General features: G+C 37.3%; 2 protein-coding genes across 2 annotated transcripts in view; one reads left to right on the top strand and one right to left on the bottom strand.

The window, feature by feature from the left end:
- fid (fire dancer) overlaps positions 1-15,027 on the top strand; it is a 29,664-nt gene extending 14,637 nt beyond the window's left edge. The window contains exons 3-8 of the mRNA XM_053760234.1: positions 3,708-3,932; positions 6,877-6,980; positions 7,344-7,547; positions 8,109-8,191; positions 8,626-10,595; positions 10,825-15,027. Coding sequence (XP_053616209.1) covers positions 3,731-3,932; positions 6,877-6,980; positions 7,344-7,547; positions 8,109-8,191; positions 8,626-10,595; positions 10,825-12,704 — 4,443 coding nt within the window. The 5' untranslated portion in view covers positions 3,708-3,730 and the 3' untranslated portion in view covers positions 12,705-15,027. The remainder of the gene's footprint in view (positions 1-3,707; positions 3,933-6,876; positions 6,981-7,343; positions 7,548-8,108; positions 8,192-8,625; positions 10,596-10,824) is intronic.
- A 2,315-nt stretch (positions 15,028-17,342) lies between these two features.
- Positions 17,343-26,199, bottom strand: Top3beta (Topoisomerase 3beta). Its single transcript, XM_053760235.2, has 15 exons — positions 25,886-26,199; positions 25,323-25,612; positions 24,678-24,897; positions 24,221-24,467; positions 23,890-24,007; positions 23,514-23,596; positions 22,948-23,084; positions 22,408-22,595; positions 21,786-21,902; positions 20,460-20,615; positions 19,915-20,169; positions 19,015-19,202; positions 18,479-18,631; positions 18,156-18,336; positions 17,343-17,748 (listed from the first exon to the last, which is right to left on the bottom strand). Exons 1-15 carry the CDS (start codon positions 25,974-25,976, stop codon positions 17,620-17,622), a joined length of 2,553 nt encoding a protein of 850 aa, XP_053616210.1. The 5' UTR covers positions 25,977-26,199; the 3' UTR covers positions 17,343-17,619.
- Between the last annotated feature and the right edge of the window lie 556 nt (positions 26,200-26,755).

Here is a 26,755-nt window from a genome sequence, read left to right as displayed (position 1 = left end):
GAGGCGACTAAGGGACACATAGCCTAGGCAGCTGATGGGCAACAATAGCATTACCAAGGAGGGTTAGCAGGCGGCAGGTTGTATCATCACAACCGAATATTCAAAATTTTAAGGTTATTTTTTATAGGGACGGTGATGGCTTGCAAATTTAGCTTGCAAACCACATGTATTTCGACGAGAGTTGCGACATACTTATGCAAAAATGCTCATTAACAAAAACTAGCCGGTCCAGCTAGCATAGCATCGCTCTCGCATTGATTGAAAAACTCAAAATAAAGATAAAACGTCCGCATTGGTTACTAGAAGTTATGGCAACCCTATCAATAGTATTCGATTTCTTTATAACAGTATTTAGGTATCATCAACAATGGCCTCCGTTGGTGACCGATATATCCATATTATACGTTGCGTTACGTTACGGTTCTGAGTCGTATAGAGATTGGTAAATGCATTATTATATCGATAAAGCCACTAAAGAATTGATGGACACACACTTTTGGCACATTGTTTCTGATCATAGTGTCGCTTTTTTGTCGACATGATCATTTGAAATTTTCGTTTGTTCGTCTACTCACGGTTTTCTTTAGGTTTCATTGTATTCAATAGGAAGATCTTCAACTTCACGTTACGGAAATAGATACAATACAATAACACATTAGTGATGTATATATATATATAGTATCACTCATAGCATAATAATTATGTAAAAGGCGACCTTTAACGCTGTAAGTAATTTCTTCCAAGCAGGACTTTGATTTATTAGACATTAGCAGCTCGTTCCGGCTTAGCTCGGATAGAACTATAAAAAAGTAAGCCTATATTACTCCTGAATTTTTAGTCCAGTAGTTTTTGAGTTTATTCATTACAAACAAATAAAAATACAAATATTTTATTTTTATAACATTAGTATGGAAGCATGGATATGGATAAGGATTTTATCTTGTAGAATATGGAATTTCCCAAAATAGAAACAACACGCCTAAATTGCATTGTTCTTTCCATTGGAAGAAACTAATCGTATTCCATGACATAATCCAATATTTCACTGTAATATCCAAGCATAGTTTCGTGAAACATGATTTGAAGTTGTATCGGAATATAAATCCCTACAGAAATAGAACAGAAGCGCACTCGCAAACATGCCATTTCTATTTTTAGAATGCAATTTGACTTCTTCCATAAAGCGAAACAGCAGAATACATAATGTATTGTCTATTTTACATACTTATTTTGAAATTATTTATTTCTATATCAGCTCGGGTGGATGTCAATTTGTCGAATAAAATGCTTCGCCTTAGGATCTTGGTGTATAAACTACAATTTCATTGGAGACGAAAGAAACGAAAATTATAAAAGTCTATATATTACGGCTTATTTACTCACGGAATGATAAGAAATCCATCCGAAGTTTGATAATATCGCCGAATGCTGGCCATCCATCACAATATATCTATATAAAGCTGAGGTTACACTTAGGTCAAAATACACAATGTAAGCAAATTGTTAGCAACAACTGGATAGGGATGGCCCAGGACAGAGATGGTTGGCGGAGACGGAAGGAGCCTATGCCCAGCAAAGGGGGAACGGAGGGCTGCAGATGATGATAACACAATGTAAGTAAAACAAGTAATAAGTAGCTGGCATTAGTGGATATACACTTGCCAGTAACTGTCACTTGCATGCCAGCTAGATTCAGATTCATTTATTCCAACGTCACAAGTGGAAATGAATGATGTTACATAGATAATAAGTATGAACTGGTGACGCCCTGCAAGGGCACAGCAAACATTGGGGCAGCTAGATGCCATTTACTTACCGGCTGCTACTGTATGGATTTAATAAGTACTTGGTGTAACTACTAATTCCATGTACTGTATACACGTCATTAATAATTCACTAGACAATGTCAAAGTCAAAGCACGTTAATAATATTTCCAATTCCACTTTCTATTTCTATGAAAAGTGTCATTATTTTATTATTTTAATTTTCATATAGGGTGTTACAAAATACCTATACACCGTTCTGGTTCAGAAATTGTTTATTTGTTATATCTTTATTTTACATAGAACACATGTTAAAAGTTCATGTACATAAAAAGAAGCTAAATAAATAAATATACGATGACAGACTTACCTATCCCATGAAAGAAACTCTTCCAGTCAACCAGCGATAGTTTGAGAATATATATTTACTCAATAGAAGTGTATTATTCATTGGTGCATCCTCTGCCTAACCCGTTATTGTTCTCTCCTGACACGACTGTTCCTGATACACCCCGTGCCCTAACGACCGCCGACATTTGGCGGCATGTGACGCCCGCCAAATCTCCAAATAAGCTTTCTTGCACTCAACTGTTACAAATATATTTTTTGCTTTATTTCTTGATGTTTGCTTTGTTCTGATTTGCTTTACGTTGCCAAAGTACAGTCAATGGCTGACAAACCTGACCATTCTACTACTAGTTGTTAGCAAGTGCTACCACAGAGGGGCCAGGTTTATTTGCTTTGCCCCCTGTCCGACTGTACTATCATTTTCAATATTAAGTACTTCAAAGATAGACGTGATATTAATGAATTTCCTATTAATACCCAAACGACTACATATAACCACGCAGTAAAGAAGATAATTCTCATGGTTGGATGTTACATGAAACATTTTGAAAAGTAGGTACGTCATGGAACTGCCATTCAAGCAGACCAAGATCAGCTCTTAAAATACTGAAGCGATACAACTTTCAGGAACTTGCCTCCAGATTCTAAGAAAGGAATATCAAACTTTATAACAGATCCGCTCCACGACTGATCGTAGAATAAGAAAACAAAAAAAAAACACTAAATTATGAAAATACAAAAATTCCAAATAAATAAACATTAAAAAAAAATATTTTAACGGATTCTCTAAGTAGAATATGTGATATGTCCACTATGAACTATCCGATATTATCACAAGAACGTAACATCCCCTTTCTCTTGTCAGTCGTGTTCCTCATGGCTGAGGTTCACACACGACAACTCCCTTGACAATATTAATGGAGTGCTTTGACATTGCCTTCTCTATTTGACATTAAGACTCGAAGCTGGGACCTTCCGATCACAAGCGGACGATCTTATTAGTGGACCACCACCGCTTCAACGTCAAGAACAAAGGATAATAATTTCAAGCACTTTTGCTTTATTGTACACGTATTCAATAAGTGAATGAATCTCCCAGCAACGAAGCGAATATTCGATGGAAGGAATAAACAAAACACTCCACTACTTATTTGAACACAGCTATTTGTTCGACAATTCGAGCACACGAATATCTAACGTAGATAATACACCTATATTGAGTATGTATCAATACAAACATGCACATGCGAATGGAAATTGGGGCACTTTTTCGATGGCTTAAAATACTTACAAATGATTTTGTACACTTTTGTGGTTGTGAGTTGTGACGCAGCCATGTGAACATAAGTTATGTTAACTACTAAGTTAATTAAGTAAATATACAGAATTATTAAATTTGTACTAATCGACGAATTGTGGATCGTTATTGGCTACTGACAAATTATTTCACCTACACGAAATATGCATACTGAAATGAAAAGGATATCAAAAAGAAAGTAGTTTTTTCAAATCAAAAATTTGCAGCTACTCGTTTATAAATCCTCGTTAATTTTCTTCGTGTAGCGTGGTATCAGCTCAACAGCTTTTTCTTGCAGCGCGGTGCAATGGCAGTACGGTGATGGCGGATGGCGGCGCGGGCGCGGAGGCGGAGGCGGGGGCGGGCGAGTGCGCGGCGCGGGGGGCGGCGCTCGAGCGGGCGTACGTGCACGATGTGTATGAGCAAGCTGGGGAGGACGGAGACGAGGGCCCCAGGGCTCCGGCCCCGGGCGTGCGCACCTTCTTGTCCGGACTCGAGCCTGGCAGCCTCGTTTGCGATGTTGGTATGTAATAAACTTTGGAAAAAACTAAGTTCTAATGGTTCCTGCTTCTTGCTATTGCTTGCTACTATAGTAGAACCGCCTAAATGAGTCCTCGCCCGCGGAGTACAAGGGGCGCGGGGGTACGACGACAAAGGGGACCGAGAGAGGTGCGGGCGGCGGGCGCATTCTTGTAAAAACTCAGTTCGCTCGCTACGCGGTTAGCGATCACACGTGTTGACAGTTGCGGACGCCTTGTGAAAGTTATACATGAGATTACATTCTCAAGATGAGTCGAAATGTTTTCGGACATAGAATTAATAGTCAGTGCAAACAAATGGCGTTTAACGTATATGAATATTTTAGAAAAAAGAAACTCGACCCAAATTCTGATGAATATAAACAAGATATACCTTTAAATAAAACTGTAGCAGAAGTTACTGGATTATCAGAAAAGACTGTATCTAGAATTGTACAACAAGGGAAAGCATTAAATGACAACGAGAGATTTAAATCACCAAGAAAACCAAAACAGGTTCGTAGAAAAAGAGTGGAAATAGACGATTTCACAAAAGGAGTGGTAAGAAGAAAAGTCACTCAGTTTTACACAATTTTCAAAAAAATACCTACTCTGAAAACTTTGAACGCTGTACTTAGAGAAGAGAATATATTACACTGCGGCAGGGAATATTTAAGGCTATTATTACATGATCTAGGTTTTAAATTTAAGAAATGCGGATCTAAAAGGAAACTCCTTATCGAACAGCCAAATATCACATCGTGGAGGTGGAAATACCTAAATACTATTAAAAAATATCGTAGAGAAAGAAGACATATTTTATACCTTGACGAAACTTATGTAAACGCGTCTCATAACGTTTCAAAATGTTGGCAATCAAAGGATGAACTTGGCGTTCTATCTCATATTGGTAAAGGGGACCGTTTGATCATCGTACATTGTGGAGGTCAAATTGGATTTGTAGACGGAGCCCTTGTGATATTCAAATCCAAATGTAAAACAGGTGATTATCACGATTCTATGAATTTCGCAAATTTCAGTAAATGGATAAATGAAAAGCTCATGCCTAATATACCGCAAAATTCTGTCATAGTAATGGACAACGCAGCTTATCATTCGGTTCGAGAAGAGAAAAAGCCAACTATGGCTTCTACCAAGCCAACTATGCAAGAATGGCTACGACGACATAACGTGCCTTTTGATGAAAAACTTAGAAAAGATGACTTATATAAATTAATTAAAAGCCATTTCACAGAAGATATTTACAAAATTGACGAGGTATTGAAAAGAAACGGACACGAAGTATTGCGTTTGCCTCCATATCACCCAGACCTGAACCCCATTGAGTTGGTCTGGGGTGATATCAAAGGACAATTAGCACAAAAAAGTATCGACTCTAATTTGGACCAGAAAAAAGAAATATTAGAGAGATTATTTGCTGAATATCCCAAAGAGAAATGGGAGAATTGTGTTAAACACGTGATTAAAATCGAAGACGAATATTGCAAACATGATGGAGCACTAGATGAAGTTGTTGATTTTATTATTAATGTGCAAGACGATTCTGATGATTCTGATGATGGCTGTTTCGAAAGTGAAGAATCAAGTTCCAGTGATACTGATATTATGGACATAAGTGATTGATTTATAATTTTGATAAATTTTGCATAAATAAATATTACATACATAACTTTATTACCTTTTTTTTACCTACATATCATACCTATATATCATAAAATCACATTTTTATCGAATTGTTTTGTATGAAAAATAAAAATTTGAAAATAACAATAATCGAAAAATGCTTATGCTATTTAATTCATGTACGTGGTCTCGTTGATACCATGGAGATATGGGATAACAAAAGGAACACGTTGTATAGTTTACAGTTGTTTCATTCAAATTTTGTATAGCCATTATTAATTTTTTAATAAAAATCTTCACCTGTTTGCCGCTAACCACTATGACTTCACATATCTCAAGAAATGTCCAGTAACATTTCGCCTCTTGTATTACACGCTACGCTCGACCGCCGCCCGCACCTCTTTCGTTCCCCTTCGTCGTCGTACCCCCGCGCCCCTTGTACTCCGCGGGCGAGGACTCATTTAGGCGGTTCTACTATACTACTAATATATAGGCTATTTTTACCTATTTTATGGCGCAGACTCTAGGAGATACTCAGTTGCCATAATTATTAAAATAAGTATGACCTAAGTACTCGTACTAAATGTCAACAAAAACGCCCAAGTGTTAAAAGTATTAATAAATCGAAAAACATTTTTATTTACGTACTTACCTCATACATTAATCATAAAAATTAATTATGAGGACCCTATATTTATACAAATATGATAGTAGGTAGTATCCCACACACAGGCAATTTGCAAGACTGGCCCACGTAGGAAACATTTATAAGATGAAGCATATTGTATGAGGTATACGAAGAAAGAATGGTTCATTTAGAAAAATAAACATGTTACATTATTGTTAAATGGCAGGCGTAGGAGTCAGCAAATTGTTGCTTTCTAGACATACAAAACCATGAAATAAAATATATAGGAACAAATCACACAGATTGAGTTAGCCCCAAACTTCCGAGATTTGAATTATGGGATACTAACTCAAGATACTATGTTCTATTAATACATACATAGATCCCAGGATTTTGCTCGAAGTTTTGGTAATAGTTAGACAGTAAGAACGTATTTGAGCACGAAGTATTTGAGCATTTTGCTCGCTTGGTATATACTTGGTGTATACACTAGACCTACGAATAAATCATAACATTTGACTATGGTCACTACTCTTTACCACGCCACTGTGTCACAATTAATGCTAGGGAAGGACGATATTTTAGCTATTTGCTATAGAAGAGCAAATAGCTAAATATCGTTTTTTCATACATATAGATGAAACGTGCAGATGTTTAACATGATTTTTGTGATGCAGGTTGCGGCAACGGCAAATACTTGAGTGTGAATCCGTCCGTGTTCTCCGTGGGCGGCGACCGCTGCTCGCGACTGGCCACCACCGCCCGACATCACAACAATGAGGTTATTTTTTTTCTCGACTGTATTATTGATATATGACGATACACGGTTATTCTCTCTCGTCTCCTTATGTTCCCAGTTTCGTTCGGGGTTGTGACGCCGCGGAACCCGGGGTAAAAAATGCGTACGCGTGAAAAATTACCCCGAAAGTTTTTAAGATTAGGCTGTTATTTTACCTGTTTTTTAACCTGCCATCTGTCCTGCCTGATGTCTGCACCTTGGGAATGCTATTGTTGCCGTTATATGTTGGTGATATCTTCCCTAACTTACCACTGGTGTGAAGGCTCAGTGTGAAAGTGGCTAAGTCATAGTTGATCTGTGTAAGATAGAGGTGAAACGGCCCTTGATCTCAATGCGTCATTCCAGGTGGTGGTATGCGACAACCTCTGCTTGCCGTTTCGGGATGAATCGTTCGACGCAGTGTTGTCCATTGCCGTGGTACATCACTTCGCGACCGTGGAGCGACGGGCGATGGCGCTGCGCGAGCTGGCGCGTGTCACCAGGATCGGGGGACGTCTCCTGCTCACAGTGTGGGCCATGGAACACGAGGGCAGAAACTTCCACTCACAGGTATACCTATCTTCATATAAATTGACAACACACACGAAGCACTAAGCTTGTATCGCGAGTCTGATGAAAACGAGCACGATACCCGGAACCGCAGACAAATATCGCGTTCAACAACGCAGTTTTGTATATTGCCGTGGGACACCACTTCGCGACCGTGGAGTGGCGGGCGATGGTACTGCGGGAACTGGTGCGAAAAAGTCAATAAATTCATACTGATGCTTGCGTGTAATTCAGAGTTAGAAAAAATGTAATTTTCTTTTAAAAATATGTACGCTCTAATATACCATTCAAAGTAATGTCAAAAATTTCTAGTCTAATACGAGTATGTCCATGGAATCAGTAGGTACCCCGTAAAACGTAGTACCTACTATAATTCTATGAATATGTCTTGTTCGTAACATCAAAAACATTATCGTAAATAATGTCTATGTTTTCTTAGATTTCATAGTGAAACACGAAATAATAGGCTACCACATTGTCCCATCACCACATCACCCTTATCTAACATACAGTACAACTTGTTATATCATCATGTTTACATACAAAAACGTTTGTTTTCAGGACGTATTGATCCCATGGCATCGGCCCGCAACGCTGTGCCCGCCCACGCAAACCCCGAGGTTCCTATCTGTCGATAACGATCAGTACGTATCATGCTTATACTCCCACAACATTATCCCTCAACAACTAGACTGATTATATACTTGTCTTCAACTTAAGTAATGATGAACCGCGTAGACAACATAATTGGAAAAATACTAAAAAAGTATCTGAAAATTGTTATAAATCCGTCATGCCATTTGTAGCCTTTTTATAATCAGCCTTTTTATAATATATACAAAAGATAATCGGCTAACATATCCTTGAAACAACAAAAAACACTTTTAAAAATAAGATTAATGGCTTGTTTTATGACTTTCTGATAAAATATCATATTGTAATCTGACAAGCTAATTGCTAGATAAATCTTAAATGATTGCCCAATTAACATTTGTAAAACTTAATTTTTAACAATATATGTTCAATATGTTACATGTTGATTGCTTGTAAATCTAATGGAACTTTTAAACTTTCACAGATACGCCGAGCCATGGAAGAGCCGAGACGGGTCACCGGGTTCATCATCGTTGTCATCGCCCAACGAAACATGCTACTCTTTCGTGCGACGAGCGCTGCAGCGGCTGGCGGGGCGACGGTCCTTCCTCCCCTCCTGGAGCATGAGCTCCCGAATGCCCCCCCGCCCCTGCACGCGGCCAGAACCACCAGCTGCTGATCTACCCATCGAACTTCGTCGACTAGACGAAGCTCTCCCACCCAGATTGGTCACCCAGCAATCAGAATCATCCACTATGAAATCCCAAAGTCTAACTGACATAGCTGACGTTGATCGCCGCGCATTAATAAGATCACGATCGAGCCTCCCCAGTCTCGTAATTGATGAAAACACAAAACCGCATGAAAACCACACTGTCCCTGAATATAATGAGCCAAGGAAGAAACCACGACTCGTTAAACAAAAGAAATCTATAAACGAAGACGACGCTGACGAAGACCTCGACAAACCTACAGACATGAAAAGTTTAGTCGAAGAAATGCCTAATTTCAAAATTCACACACATAGACTTCAATCCAAAAAACCTGGGGTTTTCAAGCAAACATCACTCAATGAGGAACTGATGTCCGTTGAGCGATTAAGAGAAAAGGAACGTTTAAGAAAAAATATACAAAAGCAGGCGTCATTGAACGAAGAATACCTCTATCGAAGGCCTGGGGCTTTAGATTCGATCCGCGACTCAATATTTTCTACGTCAGCAACAACGGCTAAGAAATTCCAATCACTTAAAAATGGCCTCACTAGTAAATTTAAAACGTCTACAACGAATATAGATAAAGTAACAGTGTTCGTAAGGATGCTACAAGGTTGGAAGAATCACGGACCGGTCCCTGAAGTTCCTACGCCAAACGATAATAATACCGCTACTGAAAAAACGTATCCTGAAAGACGACATTCTAGAGAAGATGGTTCTGATTCATCGAAAGATAGCAGTCTGCAAAGCGACACTAGTGTCGATTCTGAAGACAGCTTTGCTTCTGTTATATTTGTTCCCAAAGCAGACGGTTCAGGAGACCCTTTATCCCCAACACCTCTTTCACCAGGTCCTACGTCACCAAGGCTGAAAGTATCATCTGTACCGACTTCACCGAGAATGAAAAGTTCACCAGGCCTTCCATCTCCGAGGATAAAACAAGCATTCCCTCTCATTCGTCCGCCTGCTTCACCAAATAGTGTACAACCACCAAGTTCTGTAAACAAAATACTAGTAGCCCAGTACAGCTTAAAGAATTATTCAACAAACACAGTCTGTGCAGTGCCTCTTAAACCTCAATCAAAAAGCCAACCTAACTCTCCACCTAAATCAGAATCTGAAGATTGCAATATCAAGCCAGAATTACAACATATAATAAATAGAGATATTTGTATGGAAGTTTTCGAAGAAATAGATCCAATACCACCTATTCAGGAAGAAGAGGAAACTCCCAGTGAAATAACCAAAGAACTAATTGCAGAAATCAATAAAGATATAGAAGAAATACATAAGCTAACTGCAGAAACAAATCAGTTGAAGCCAAGAGTAGTTTTACAAGATGTCAAACCTTATCCTAAAATAACATTACAAACAGTGGCAGAATTACCCGAAATACCACAGTTTAAACCCAAAGAACCAAGCAAATCTCCTACAACAGATACACTGGATTCTACAAGAGCTGTAGATAAAAAGAGGAAAGAAAGAATCCGGCAAATCAAGGAAATGTTGAATAAGGGTATACCCTCTGTTAATGTTAACCGAAGGCCATCGTTTCCTATAGTGCGTGCTAATAAAACTGAACCAATAGCTAAAAGTCGTCCTACATTGATGGCATTGGAACTGTTCAATCCAGCTACGGATGATATGGACAGTGACTCCAGCGGAGTATCATCGCCAGACTCTGTCGACAGTGTTATCAGCGTAGTACCCGATGAACTTCGCAAGACAGCTGTGGAAAAAGGTAAAATCGTATTTTCTGAACTAAAATTAATTAAGAACAAATAAAATTATCGCCAGAAATAATAATTCATGCAAAACCATTTCTTACATACATCAAAGAACATCTTTGAACTACAGTTTCTGATAACATTAAATATTCTTTTTAAAAGAGATACTTTAAAAAAATCACCATTATTAAAAAAAAATATGTATAAACATATACAATGTTAATCAGTTATCATTATTTTCAGATCAAGTGACTCCAGCTGTGGCAGAAACAAAGAAAGAGGAGACAATAACTAAAGAAAAATCACCGTCAGTTTCACCAGCTCCACAAACCATAATTTCCGCTGCTGCTGAAGTGGCACATTCACTGGACGAGACCTGCGAAACTGTGATACAATCAAGTCCACGATCCAAAAGACGACATCTTGATAAAATCGAAAGTGCTGACGCCATGACAATCATTCAAGGAGCCTCCAGCAGTAGCAGCAGTAGCAATTGGAGCTTAAACAAACTATCTCCAGGCGACTTAAGGATCTTGGAAGACAAATCGAGGTCTCAGTCTCATACCAGTTCTAGTGGGAGCTCGTCAAGTCTTGAACGCCTCTCTCCTGGCAGGAGGTCCAAAGATAGATCACCAAAACTGGGCAGTACAAGTAATTCTACATGGAGCCTCAATAGATTGTCCCCAAATAGACCGGAAGGAAGATCACTAGATGAAAATTTAAGTAAAAGCCATAGAAGTCCAACTCGACTACAGTATGATTCTATTTCAATATCCAGTACAGATTCAGAAAAATCTATCACTAAATCAGATAGTTTTAATAGGATACAAAATGAACCTTTAATAACGTGTAAATCAGATATGTTAGCAAAAGAAGAAGATTGGGTGCCTGACCAACCAGATCGAAATCAACATTTAACAGAATTTGCTGAAAAGCTAAGTGAGAAATTATTACAAGAAATCGATCAATACTCAAAGAGAATAAACGAAGAAGATTTTGATTTGCCTAGCAGTAGTAGTAGTGAAAAGAGTATATCACTTAGATTGAAACGGGAAGAGGAAGATAGAAATACGCAAAAAATATTGGATGAACTTTCAGATAGCTTGCAACACTTAGAAGATCCATACATAAATAAATTAAATGCAGAAATGAAAGGTCTAAATAAGCTGATGGGTGCAGATATACACGAGAAGGCTAAATATGTAGCTTCAATTAACGATTCACAAGAGACTGATATTAACAAATTGTTTCCTAAATGTGGCACTAAGACAAAGAGCAAAAAGAGATCGAAAGACGTGGACCCTATTATTAACAAATATAGGGAATTGAAAAAGACAATGAAAGTAACAAGCGACGAGGACTTATACCTCAACAACTGTGCCAACCATGTAAAACCAGTTACAGATGAAAAATTACCAGACACAGAATCAAAAAATCCGGACGACGATAGTGCTATATGTTCCAGCAATGGAAATCCTGAGATAACTATAGATTCCGGTGCATACGATACGAGTCAATCCCTTGAAACTGGCTATTCCTTAGAATCTGAAATCAGCGTGGACTCATTATGTACAAGCACCGATAAAAGATCATCCCTGAAGGTGGGGCAGTCTACTGACTCTAGTGATTTGGACAAAATGGAAATAAGTCCAGAATCGATAACATCTCGATCGAGTGCGAGCACCGCACCACTGAAGTCTGGCTTTTCAATAGAGTCGAGTGATACTTCAGCCGGGAGCGACTGGAGTCGACGCGACAAAACTGGAAGCACCGCGTCTTTGGGCTGCGCTAGTCTCGCGTCACTGCCCTCGTGTAGCGACTGTTCCAAGGACAGGAAGCTGCTGGAGATGAGGTCGTCATCCGAGGACGCGGCCGCCGCCCCCGCCGCCCCCGCGCGCGCCCCGCCCCACGCCCCTCTCCTGCCCTCGCTCAGTGACGGCTCGGACAGCCTGCCCTCGGAAGGAGGAGCGGTCACCTACCACAGATATTACCACGTCTTCAAACGAGGAGAGCTCGATCAACTGATCGAGCAATACGTGGAAAGCCTTCACGTTGTATCTTCATATTACGACCAGGCCAGTTGGTGTGTTGTTGCAGAAAAAGTACAAGTGTGGACCATTTAGATTTTTACTTCGAAACGGAATTTTGATAAGCGTGATGCTGGCCTGCTCTTGCGCAGAGCTAATTAAATCTTATAAAATAGTGAACATTATAACGAATGTTGAACTTTGAACAGTACTTTAGTGCAGTGATTACATCCAAGTGACCTTCCTAACTCTTAGGCCTAGCGCATGGTGAATGGACGCCACGACAAAGGATCTTTGGGCATATTTTACTTTATACAGCTTATCTACTCTGTAAATATTTCTGTACTAATGGGATTATTAAAGCTGTTCGTTCAATGTACAAAATATGTATCCCAAATTCTTTGGCGAGGTTTGGCCATCAGTGTTCGCGTGACCATATAGTGAGTGTAAGGACATATTCATGAAAACCGATCTTATAAAACCCTACGAGAATTGCCAAAAGCGTAGCTTTTGTTTTAAATAATATTCTAGTTCACTATACTGGTTTACTAATTATTATATCTCTAATATATCTTTGTTGCCCAAAACGCAGCATCATAGACACTATTCAAAATCAAAATAATCAAGTGAAGAAATTTTTTTTCGGATGCCGTTGCGGTATTAATTTAAGTCCAGTTGGATTAATAAAAAAAAATGTAAATTATTAATATTTTTTAGCTAACCACAAATATTATTGATTACCTAATAAGGGCCGAAAAAAAATTTTGCTGAAAATACCAGTCATTATGAAAATTAGTGTTGTATTTTTTAATTGACCTATTAGCTGCGTCATACTAAGGGCATTAGTGTTCTGTGCGAGAACTCGCGTCAAATGAAAATTAAGAGCTTTAAATAGTGAAAATTAAATATATTATACACTTGAGTGGCTCAATATAACATAAGCTATTCGTAGCTTGTGTATAACTTAAATCATGTATACCCACCGATGATATTCTCTTGTTATTGTAAACTAAATATATCTATACCATACTTCAAAACCAAAAATTGTATCACTATTTTGAAATTTTAATTATTAAAGTTATCATCTTATACAGTATAATTATAATAGAAATTATTCTATCTAAGACAATAAAGAGATTAGGAAACTGTTTGCATAGTCTATTATATATTCTTAAATTATAATATTTGCTTTAGGTTTGTATTTATTATAAAAATAACATAGACATATGAATATTATGTACTACATCTATTACTTAACTATATATTTTTGGTTTTGGAACATGGTTTACAAATTATGTCTAAAATTGTTACTTATACTTCGAAAACAAAATGAATTAAGTATATTATAATATAACGAGCTGGCCTCTCATACAAAAGGAATATGTATAAATTTTGCATGGGTCCATTATCACATTGTTTCATTACTCATGTTTTTCTGCGTTATATTTTATGTACTCATACTAAATTTGGACCATTTAGTAAGGATAGAGTGTTAGTGGTGGTAGAATGATGGTGATCGTCTCCTTGCCTACATGTCGCCACTTGAAAGTACAAATACATGCATAAATCAACTTGTTCAATACTATGTACTTAGTACTATTAAAAGTTTACGCCTTAGGAAGGTAAATAACCAATTTTCTTCCGACTTCGGATGTGTAGGGCATGTATAATGTACCCCATTAGAATTCATTTTTATACATAAAATTCTTTTATAAAACTAATTTTCGTCATACATACTAGTAATTTATCGACAAAATCGATTTATTATAAGTGAAAATAACGAATTTTAAATTTCATTTTTATTGACGTATTAGTTAATGGTAAGTAACTTAGGTAAGTTAATTGAGACTATTTTAAACGTTACAGTAACTTAATAATAAAGTAAGTACATTTATTCATATTCATCACACATTAACAGGATTATAGTAAGTTTTGATGAACAATAAATAAATTTGCTTATGCGGTAAAATAGATTAACGTTGACAGAAGTATTCGGTATCATATTGTAAATAATCGCTATAAGTATATAAAGCTATTAGAATTTAATTATGTTATCAAAATCAGTGAGATTAAAATTAATATATTAGTGTAGTAATCATGAAACACATGCTGTAAATTTAATATTGTCTGCTATATGTATAAGAATCTCATATATTATGATATAAGATAATATTAAGTATACAGACTACGCATAGTTCTTGCATTGTCATTAGGATTATACGCAATTAGTAAATACTAAATCGAAAAGTAGAAACTAGGAGAAACATATAAATATGCACAACCGTTCGATCTAGTCTACAGATGTCAGATTTAAAGTTCAGTAAAATAGGTGAGAAAATCAAATCGCAAATAAATATTCTTTGAATGAAGAAACACAAACGCGGCGCCAGTCGCTGACTACAAGGATAGTTCTACAAATTGACAATCATATATCTCATTACTGAAAACGTTCGATTAGTTTTCCCACCTATTAACTTAAACTGAACTGAAAATATCGACAAATATAATCGAAAAAATCAACATAATTTCTCATAATACTTTAGGATACTTAATTTTTTTTTAAGGATTTTCTATTTAAAAACTACTTTTTTTCGATGGCATATTAATATGGCCGAGGGGCGTTAAATTGATTTTCGAAAGTTGTGACGTTTATAAAGCATATCAGTGCTGTTTTGTCTTTAAGAAATTGGATATTTTTTCCTATTTTTGTATGTTGAATTGCGTAATGTCTAATTTTCGTGAAAAATACAGGGTGTCACTTTCAGAAATGCGGGAACGCACACGTTAGGAAATGTGTATGTAGTGATTTATTAATATCATTTATTCTCCATGTGACCAAAATTGACACCGATTTTGTAAACAATATTTATATACATATGCTAAATATTGAGCAAAATTAATAAATTTAAAAAAAAATTTGGTCATCGTTTTTTTACCAAATATCGGCTGAAAATACGACATGTCATACATAGGCACAATTTGCTGATGTTGTCAATTAGGTAATTATTTAAAACTTATTGGAAATTCAAGCTCAAGGCAGTTAAAAATATTTTCAATGATTTTCTTTTTTTGTAATTACATTGATGTGCGAACGTTAAAAATTATGATTTTGCTCAATATCAGAAAAACTTGAGTACATTTAACTTATATATACGGCATTAAATATTCTCTCGTTCTATTAGTACTGTACGATTTGATTCCCAAAGAAATATCCCTATTGTACATAATTATAAAATTTACATTTTATATTGCTGAGTACTTCACATTGGCTTGATCTGTGATAATATATAATAAAACATGGCACAGGCCCGATCATATCTACAAATCTGTTATTAATATATCATCCCAATTAATATTTTTCTTGCAAAATGTAATTATATGTAATAAGCATTAAAAGATTTTTATATGTAGCAAGATGTACATTTCTAAAAATAATGCTTCCTACATTTCTAACAGTTCAAGCTTCCAAATTGAATAGCATGAATTGATTAATGTAGGTATTAGAAAAAAAACATGATTTAATTTATTCGAGCTGTGTGATATTAATTTTTATAAACTGCCTGATATTCAGTAGTAGTTTATTTTGCTATTATTCAATTATTGGCGAAGTTTTTTTAATAAAATAACCACAGATTGTATAAATAACTATATAGAGATACTAAACAACGCATGTTAGTTAAGGGAAATTGGATAGCACAATGTAATATGAGAATATATTATTTAAATAAATAATTTCTGTTTTTATGTACGCACTGTAAGAAACGTTCGAGATCCTTTCATGTGTATTGTATGATTAAGCCATAAAGCCATGCATGTAACAAGTCGAAAACATATTGTATTATTTTGGGACAATGAGAACCAGTTATTTCAAACTTATAGCTATTAAAAAAAGTATTTTACGAACAGTGAATCTCCATTGGAAAAAATAGTTTCCTCTTGTTAAATGCGGCTTCATTCATACACATAGTCAATAAGTCAGATTTTTACAAGTCATCGAGTCACTTCTCTGTAAGAATATGATGAAACATGCTGTAATTAAATGTAACGAGAAATACAGTAATACATTGTAAGCCTACTACGTACTGTACCTATACATTATACTAGGTGACAACCTTCACAATAAAATGAAGACTTCAATACCACGTTTTATTTATCCTACTTCCTACATTATAAATACAATGTGCGGATCACAAGTATATACTTAGTTTTTTTTTCTGAAAAGCGTTAGTGTATTTATATTATTTTAAAGCAATATAAATTAAAATACCTTTTTTAGGAAATCACTTTCGTGGATAATACATTTTTTTACGCGTTTTTTTCTACAAAATTCAACAATAGGTACCTAAGTACTGTGAATACTGTTTACATGTAAAGATTCGTAAAAAAAAACTACTTTATCTATCGACACTTTTAAATCTTCAGTCGCGTCGACTGTAACTTACGGAAACAAGTGTTGATATTAACTTGAAAATTCACACAAAGGATCTACCCAAGATTCTAACCAGTTTGATATGTATTTTGCAATGAGCAATGACATAAATTATACCTTATAATTTACGGCATTGCTTTTTTTAGCACAAGCCGGACACACCCCGACAGAAGTATGAAAAATAAAAAGGTTTTTATGCCCACAATAACTTTTCACAGCACCAAACGCTATTTTAATCATACTGTATCGAGTCGTAGCCCAAAACACAAAACAGCACAAATGGTTATCAAAGAAAACAGATTACGTCACATAAAGGATTTATTGCACTTACAATAAAAATAAATATCTACATAGTTACAAAAAAGTTAGTTTTTTCTCGCGTACACCTATAAATACATATAATTACGCCACATGTTTAGACAATTTTATCATATCCATATTGCACTGGATACAATACTTGAACATTCTAAAAAAACAAAATATTCAGTATTTGCAGATCATTTAGTTAGCTAAAGACAAATTACTCCCGAAATAATACGTGTTGTGTCGACGCAACGTAGCGTGACGGAGCAATGAGGCCGCTCAGACGAAGTAAGCGGCGAGTTGCGCCATTTTGTCCTTCGGCTGTTTGTTGCGGTGCTTGTGTCCGCGCGCGCGCCCGCGTCCGCGCGCTGTCGGCGCTCGAGACGCCACCGCGCGGTGCTTCTCCACCTGAAACACGTATAATAATAATGGAGTGCCTCCGAAACCGCCACCGTCTACAATCAAAAGGGCGCGATGAGGTTATGGAATGATCTACATTGGTTTTCTTTAGACTAATCATTTTCTGAAGATTTCTTTAAAAAGTGTGTAAAAAGATTAAGACAAAAAGGTAAAAATATACCCGTGTCCATAGGCTGCAGTGACTTTACTTATATAATCACTAGCTGCGTCCCGGGGCTTTGTTCACGTGGGAATTTCTTAACAACCAAATTTCTTAACATTAGTATCTCCAGTAGATTTTGTGTGAAAGAGTTACAAACAGGCAGGCAGTTTAACGGCAATTTTTTTTTAATATTGTTTTATAATAGTTGTTAATGTAACGAGGCAGAGAGTGACGATAGTGATAGTGACCAGACCAGAGCAGTGAAGCTGGGCTCGCAGTAGAGACAGGCGGTCATGTCAGTGAGCGCGGCGGGCAGGCGCGTGCGCTCGCGCCGGTACTCCACCGACACCAGCTGCGCGCCGCACACCGCGCATTGCTGCTCGCACACCGACACGCGCCACGCGTCCTCGAATATGTTTATTATCACGTCGCATCTGCAACGGTCATTACGACTAGTTACAAAACAAATCCGAAAGGGAATCCGGGAGTGGGAACGATAATAATAAAATCTGAAAAAATGAAATGCCAGCAATTGATTTTTATTATGTGTAGTATACATAGATATAAGGCACGTACCGGTTACAGGCCAGTTTCCACTTAGGTGCGGAGGGGTCCAACACCAGCACCCCAGATTCGCACTCCACGCAGCCAGACACTCCGGTGGAATTGACCCCGTACGGACAAGTGGGGTGTGTGCAAGAGTTGCAGCCAAAGCCTTTCTTCATGTCCCTGTTCAAATATCATATTTTACAAAAATAAATAACACCTCCAAATAGATAGCGTGATTCTGCAGGACGCATTCGCTCGGACAAAACTATATTAAATTATATACTTAATAATGTATTGTAGTTTTACTCGAGCGAAGCCGTAATGTGCCGCCAGTTATTCAAATTCAAAATTATTTATTCAATATAAGATGATATACATCACTTATTGACGTTAAAAAATACTTAAACGTTAAAAAAAGACTTAGTTTAAGCATTTTTTTGCTGCCGACTTCCAAAGCGCAGGTGAAGAAGACGCGGCGCAACAAACTTCACCGCGGCCTTTTCTCCAAAAACGTCAATTAACAAATGTAGGTCTTATACATATTCATATAAAAATAACAGTACCTGAATGGAGGATGGTTATAGCAATAGGGGCAGAGGGGGAAACTCTTCCCTTTGTTCCCGGAAGACCAGGACAGCAGCTCGAAGTCATCCAGAGGACACTTCAGCTCGCGGTAGATGCGCACGGTGCCGTTCTGAGGGAGGCCGTATGTGTCGTCGCAGTGCGAACAGTGGAGACGAGCAGGTTTCGCCTAAAAACAAACAGTACTTTTGATATTTGACATTATTTAATATGTCAATTCAATTGATTTATACTTTTTCATGTGTAACCTATAGATAGAAAACTATAGACGGTCTTATTTTTCGTCACGCTCATACAAGAAATGGTAATGCGTATCTGACTGTAAATTACACATTCGGTTTGGAGACGAGAGTTTCAATCGCGTGGAGCGCCATAGACTAAACAATCGAATATAATATATCTTGCAACTAATACGTATATTAGTTGCAAGATACATTGTATTATTCATGCGATGGCCAAGTCGATCTATTTATGTAAAACTTGCGTAATAAATTAATCGACTTGGTAACATGGATCTCACAATTTTTTACTGAGCTGCGAGACTTGGGTCTTTTACAGCATGTGTTTGATGGCATTACAATTACACGAGAAAAAACAGGATAGAGTAATAAAGTACTAATTAATTTTGACCTCGTTTTATAAGTTCTATCTGGCCGCATTTCGTGATATAGGCCAGAGAGTTTATAAGCATAAATTTGTTTTGTCTCGCTCTTTCAATGTCAAATGTTGTAAAGTAAGATAGAGACATATTTTTAGCTGAAAAAGTTTTTAATTTTATATGATCGAGACCTGTTCCCAGCAGTAGGATACCAGATGGCTTTAAATTAATAATGAATAAAACAGCTAATCTCGTAGGAATTTCTAAGAAAACCAATACCAACCGGTATATATCTCATATAGCGGCGACACTTGCCGCACCTAGACAAGGCTTTCCCGCTGGCCTTCAGCGACGAGAACGACACCTCGAACAGCTGGTCCATGGCCTCGATGGACCGCACGAAGTACTGGAACTTGCGCCGGAATATCTCCGTAGTGTGCGCGAGGACCGCTTGGAAATCAGCTCGTCCTACTGCTATGAGGTTCAGTTGTTCTTCTACCGCTGAACGCATTGTTGGTAGGACCAGTTCAGGATCAATCTGGAATATAAAGGAGATTTTGGGGCTGTTTCATCGCTTGCTGATAAGGTAACTGAAAATGTAACATACCGAGCATATAGCGCTGAAAATTGTGTTTCACAAGTGTTGGTTAAGCTAACTGGCCAATCGCAACAAGCAAATCTATCTCCCAGTTAGTTTCCCTGTCAGATTACAATATGACATTTTTGGGCCTAAACGCAGTGATGTCGCAAGCGTCCATAGATTGCGGTAACCACATGCCATCTGGTAGCCCGCAAGCCAGTATCCTAAAAGTTAACAAACAAGCACACCTTCTGATATCCATGAACGAGTACGATCCCAAGATTGGTGGGCACCAGTCGTCGGCCGCTGCCTACAGTCACGTAGTTCCTTTGACAAATGTTGTTTATATGTACCGGGATCGAGGCGTCCGTGCCTATCCCGTGCTTCTCCATCAGTGTGATCACCTGGAAATGAAAATAATCTATAATTACACTAATTGAGGAATTTGGCTTGTGATTTCGTACTGTGGCGTGTGGTACTGCCAAAGAAAAGGACCCCTGTAAAAACATCATATATTGAACAACAGGTATTAAACGCGCGCATACCTTTTTGTTTCCCAGACGTTTCGGACTTTGTTACAAAGGTCCGTGGTCACTGGGCGACTGCCTGTCAAAAAAAAGGTACATGCGCGTTTAATACCTGTTATTTAATATATAATGTATGCAACGCGAAAGTTTAAAAGTAGTTGCATTATCTAACAGTCAACCTTTGTTCATACAGAGCTACAGTCAGTCCAGAAAGTGAAGAAATAAAATGAGGGTGCTGTCTCCTGTTGGCATGGCAAAAAATGTCAATAATCCGTTTTCTCCACTTTCTGGACAGACTGTATATGAGTAAGGCAGGCTACTCACACACCTGCCGCAGGGGCAATCTAGGGAGGAAATGCAGATATTTAATAGAAAAGGAATATTACATCTCTTTCTTTTCAATATCTGCATCACTTATAAAAATTTTAGATCTTGTGCGTTTATTTAGATTCCATATGCTTCAACAATTTATCGAAGTAATACTATGCTAGTAATAGTGTAAATAATCTGGTTAGTAATTCTGATATTGATATGTTTAACTGTAGTGTGTCATCGATAAGATGCTATTTAACGCGGCAATTCTCTCAAAATTTAAGTTGTAGTTTTGTTGTGTTTATATCTTGATTATGTGTATGGTTTCTTGTAACCCCAATTATAGGTAGTACCGCTGGTAATTACAGAAATACTTAGATAAAAACGAATTTAGAGCATCATGAAACACAGTTGACCATACACATAATCAAGATATAAACACAACAAAACTACAAATTAATTTTGATCTGAATAAACGCACAAGATCTAAAATTTGTATAAGTGATGCAGATATTTAAAAGAAAGAGTATAGAGATAATATATATCAAGTAATAATATAATTAGCTTCTTGTAACCCATTGGGGTTACAAGAAGCTAAGTATATTATTAAAAATTAGATATATATCTAGTTTTTGGTTCTCCTTGAACATGTTAAAATAACTAAATAAAGTCCCTTTCTGTAGTCCCTTAGATCAGGGCGTATGTAGCCATGTCGCTATATAACATGTTATATACCTCGGACTCGGTCAAGTATTCCGGCGGCGAGGTCTGGCACTCCACCAGGCGGTGGTCGTGCGCACGCAGCACCTCGTCCTCGCTGAGCGGGGGCACGAACTCGTCTTTGCCGAACGCCTGGCAACATTATTTATTTCATCAAACTTAACCCACCCTTACAGAAAACATATTCTAGTACGACAGTTAACCTTTTACATTATTTATGTATAACATATGATATTTAAATTGTATTATTTTGCTATAGCACTAGTAAACTTGCCATAAAGTCTTATCGGATAGGTACTTTATTTCCATGTGTCAAAAACGAAAAATTACATGGGGCGTGTATGACGAAGTGACGTCACAAGACTTGAAGACTTCTTATGTGAATGCATTTATTAATTTTATTTTATAGCTTATGTCAGGAGGTAAGGTCACATTATACACACATGGGTTCTTATTTCAATGTGATAAAATCTAAAATTGTATGCTTTTGTATATGTTACGGCTATACCTTGAAGTGCGTCTAGACCTAGGTACAATCGGTCACAGATGATCAAATGTAATCCATTTTTTAATGTTAGTTGGGATTTAGCCATAACATATACATACATATAGTATTTTTTTAATGAACCAAACTAACCTGCCAGTGCATGATCTCCGTGTACCCGGCATCCACAAGAGTGTTGCCAGTATAATAAAACGTCTCTGTCCCAATTTGGAATGTAATCGTTGTAGACAAGTACTTGCAGTCTCGGGATAGTGTGGCTATGAAGTGCCGCGTGATATAGTCGTATATGCGCCAACTGTCTCCCTCCAACTCTGATTCCGCTGCAAGTTTACGAATAAAGGTTAGATATAAACACAGTATCACATCCTAATGCCTTACGGCGTAGACAGGGTTGCAAATCTCGAAGGCCACTTGGGATTGGACAAGTTATGATATTATCAAAAATATGTAATATTACAATAGAACATTATTTATTATGACACAATACTGGTATTGATGTACCGCGGGCAAAAACTAGTTATGTATCTGGATACATAACTAGTTTTTGCCCGCGGTGCCGCTCGCATGAATGCAAGATATGAGAAAACAAAAGAATTTTTTATTGCGCGTAGATTCCCACGTCGTAAGGGGTGATTAAGGGATAAGATGGCTTGACAGCGTGTGAATCCTTACAAGCAGGCCTCATGGGCGTGATGGGCGGGTGGTCACCGGCGTCGTGGCCCTTCTTCGGCTTGTTGATGCCGGCCGCGATCAGCTCGCGCACCTCCGCACCCCATTTCGATGAGTTCTGCTGTTGTCGCAGCGTGCCCCTGGGAGAACGTATTTCTATATACGACATAATGTATGACATATTAATTGACATCAATGCTTTTTGTTTTTAATTGGCATCCATATTGTTCATCAGCTCTTTTAGTAACCAGATATACTGTTTATACAATACTAACGTCCGTCCCGGTTTCGCTCGGATTATAATAAATATAATTTATATATTATGGTTTCGCCCGATACCTAAACCTTATTCAGGAATGGCACTATCTATTGATTACAATCGTATAATCCGTGTTGTAACTTTTAAGATTATTACGTTCATTTCATACAGACACGACAGAAGAACTTCTTTTCATAATATATAAGGATGAACCCCATGTATCAAGAACATAAACACAAAACATCAACATTTACCATATTAAAAAGTGCATGTGAATTCTAATTTCTATCAAATATCAATCAAAACTTACAGGAGGTCAAAGTTCTCGGAATAACTAGTAGTCTCAGTACGCGGATACGATATGTAACCCGACGTGTATAGCCGCTCAGCTACCTGTAACAAATTGTTCGTTAGGAAGTATAAAAATATTTCATTCACTCACGTAGTGAAGCCACTTTTTGGACAGCTAGAGTAGGGATAGAATATGCATTAATTTGCTCGGTGTAAATCTACAACTTTAGTGTTAAAGTGGAATATGAATAAAAGACAAAAATACTTGACCACATTGAAGTTTTATTTCATTGTCAAACTTACACACAGTCGCGTTGTTGTACACTGGGCTAAATATAATTTTCATCCAGTCATATTGTACATAATCTAGGTGCTCGCTAATGTTTGTGCAATACCTGCATAGCATGATGAGGACCCATCCCCAAGCCAGCAGACGCTACTCGCATCAGCTCCACTGTGTTCAGGGCTGCTGGACGAGGCTTCACTTTCTCTTTAGCTTGAATTTTGACAACCCTGCAAGAATCCACATTTACTGTTTCTATGCTACGTTTTGGACAAAATATGATGACTACTGGAATAATGGTTTACTTGATTAAATATTTGACTTTAAAATTGGCCAATCAAATGAAACACTGTTTAAATAGGTACATATGACATAGGGAAAATAATGAACAAAGACAAAAATTATATGTTTTTATTTTTAGTGAAATGTTCAAATAAACTTACGTAGCCTCTTTAATCTCCTTGATACCAGCAAGGAACATATTTGCAATGTCTTTCTCAAAGCTGCGTATTCTCTTCCATTCGAGCGGCAACTCCCTTCCTTCGGACGTGGACGCTGTGACCCTCAACACCCAGTATGTCTCTGGTTTGAATGTCTGGATATCATCATGACGTTGGACACAGAATCCAAGAGTTGGGGTCTGACAAGGTCCATAGGAAATTAGTGATGCATCAAGGTCTCCATATCTGCCTGTAATTCAATATAAATGTAATTATATATTATGCTGATTATTGGCCAAAGGCTATATAATTTTATCTGTGTACAAAATGTAAAGATCATTAATAAAAAAAAAAAATTTTACTATATAAATGTATACTCAAGGGTTTCCTGTTTTACCTATATGTTGATTATATTTGTTATTGTCTACATTTTTTACGAGTAATAACACAAAAGTGATACCTTGAAAATATTTAGTTTGAAAGCGAGTAAAAGCACACCCAATTCTCAAATCAAGTTCCTGCCGAGCATCCACACTGCGAGACTCATTCTCGTTGGGCCTGCCGAGGTTCAGCATAGCTGCCTTTATGTCCTTGTCCGTAATAGCTGAGAAGTGTGCACGGTATGTTACCAGAGGGGAACAAACATCTCCTTTCAGGTATGGCGCTACACAACTCATTACCTGAAAAAAAGCAGTAGGATGTGAGTATACCACTATAATGAGTAAAATGGTCCAAATGGAAGCTGATCTTGGATGCACCATGAGTTCATACTTATCATAATAATACTGAAGCAACATGGGAAATTTCAACTGATTAAACAAGCAGAATAGGTGATAATTCAGTTATGAGGACACATGAAACAAACACGGGAGAAGCAATGGGCAAAAGCTAGTAAACAAAATTTAAAGATGATTTTAGAAATTTTCAATAGCTGTTTTGTTTTTCAAATTAGGGATAAAATTTATTCCCCAACAATTAAGCTATTGTCAAAGAGTAAAGTATAATGCCATTATTCAAGCCACAACAAGGCACTAACACTACTAGTCTGGAACACATCATGGCCACAAACAGGCAATAGTATATTATAGCAACAATATAAACTGACCTCAAAGCATATATTCTCTCCTTCCTTATCACAATCCAGCCATAGAATGAGATAGTCACATCCTCTAGCCTCCTGACCCAAAAACACAGGGATTCTAAGCCGAGGCATAGCCTCTTTCTTCTCAGTGGGACAGCTGAACAACTCAATGGGATCTACTTTGTCCCAGTTGTTGTACTTGCCGATAAAATCCAAACTCATAACGTGACCACAGACTGAAGTCATCTTGAAGTGTACCAGCTCGTTTTTGAAGTTACCATTCCATTCGTGAACGGAACACGCATTATTGGAACCTGAAAACCATAATTTTAAACTTAATAACTACAATTTTTTTGTGTTACATATACTAAAACAATTTTAGTTTTTCAAAAAGTTCACTAGATAGTGATAGTTCACAGAGATAAGTGACATGAGAAAAAAATAATATTGGTTAGATGACGGTATAATATTAGCCATTCTAGACGCCGGGTACGTGCATACTTTCCGTTCATTTCTCAAGTACCTAGTCTTACGGTTACGGTGTATAGACTATATAAAATTTATACAAATTCTATTATTAAACGGACCTTTATTGGTAGTGCATTTTCCATTACTAAGTATATTTGCAAGGTTTTGAGCCAGTGACGGCTTTTCAGCCACCATCAACGCAGTCTTCATGATGGAAGCTTTTTACGAATGCACTTAACACTAAGACTATTGAAATTCTAAAAGCATTTGCATTTTCCGTATCACCAATGACACACCACGGCACTAATATCTTTTCTACAACTCTTCCTTCACAAAATAATAGTTAGGCACACAGTGAGAGTTATATACAGCGATGGACGTTGGATGAATTCGGATGGGGGGCAAGGCATGGACGAGACGACACAATGAAGGAAGGAGACGGAGCGACGATAGGGTTTTGTTGACATATTTTGACAGAAATTGAACATCATTAGGCAATGACATTTAAAACCCAACAAACATTTTAAGTGACAAAATCCTAAAAAACTAAATATAGCTATGACGGACAAGTGTAACCAAATGAGGGACAAATATGTGAGCGCTGTGTCTCATTTCTTCCCATGCATTTCTAATGCGCACATATCTTTCTTTAGTCTATGGCTGTCTCTGTCTACTGTTTTTATCGTATCGCTTTCTAGGCCGATACCGCCGCCAGAGAAGGCCGACCAATGCCACGGTTATAGGAGCCTGTGCTCAGCTTTAGTTATTGTTCTGAGGGCCAGTGAATGCACATAAGAACATTTCAATGTAATAATCATTGTTATATCTGAGAGTAAATGACACAAGTAACCTTAACGAAATCACGGGTATAAAAACAAACAATGTTCTTTTATATTGAAGAGCGTTCTATATCTGAGACAGTGCCAAGTACAACATTATGGCCATAGTGGCTACAACACTATGGGCATGGAATAGGGTGTATTAATGCA

Source organism: Plodia interpunctella, chromosome 20 (genome assembly GCF_027563975.2).
Source record: "Plodia interpunctella isolate USDA-ARS_2022_Savannah chromosome 20, ilPloInte3.2, whole genome shotgun sequence".
Lineage (NCBI taxonomy): Eukaryota > Metazoa > Arthropoda > Insecta > Lepidoptera > Pyralidae > Plodia > Plodia interpunctella.
The sequence above is the reverse complement of the archived record's forward strand: the minus strand, read 5'-3'. Positions and strand labels throughout refer to the sequence as shown.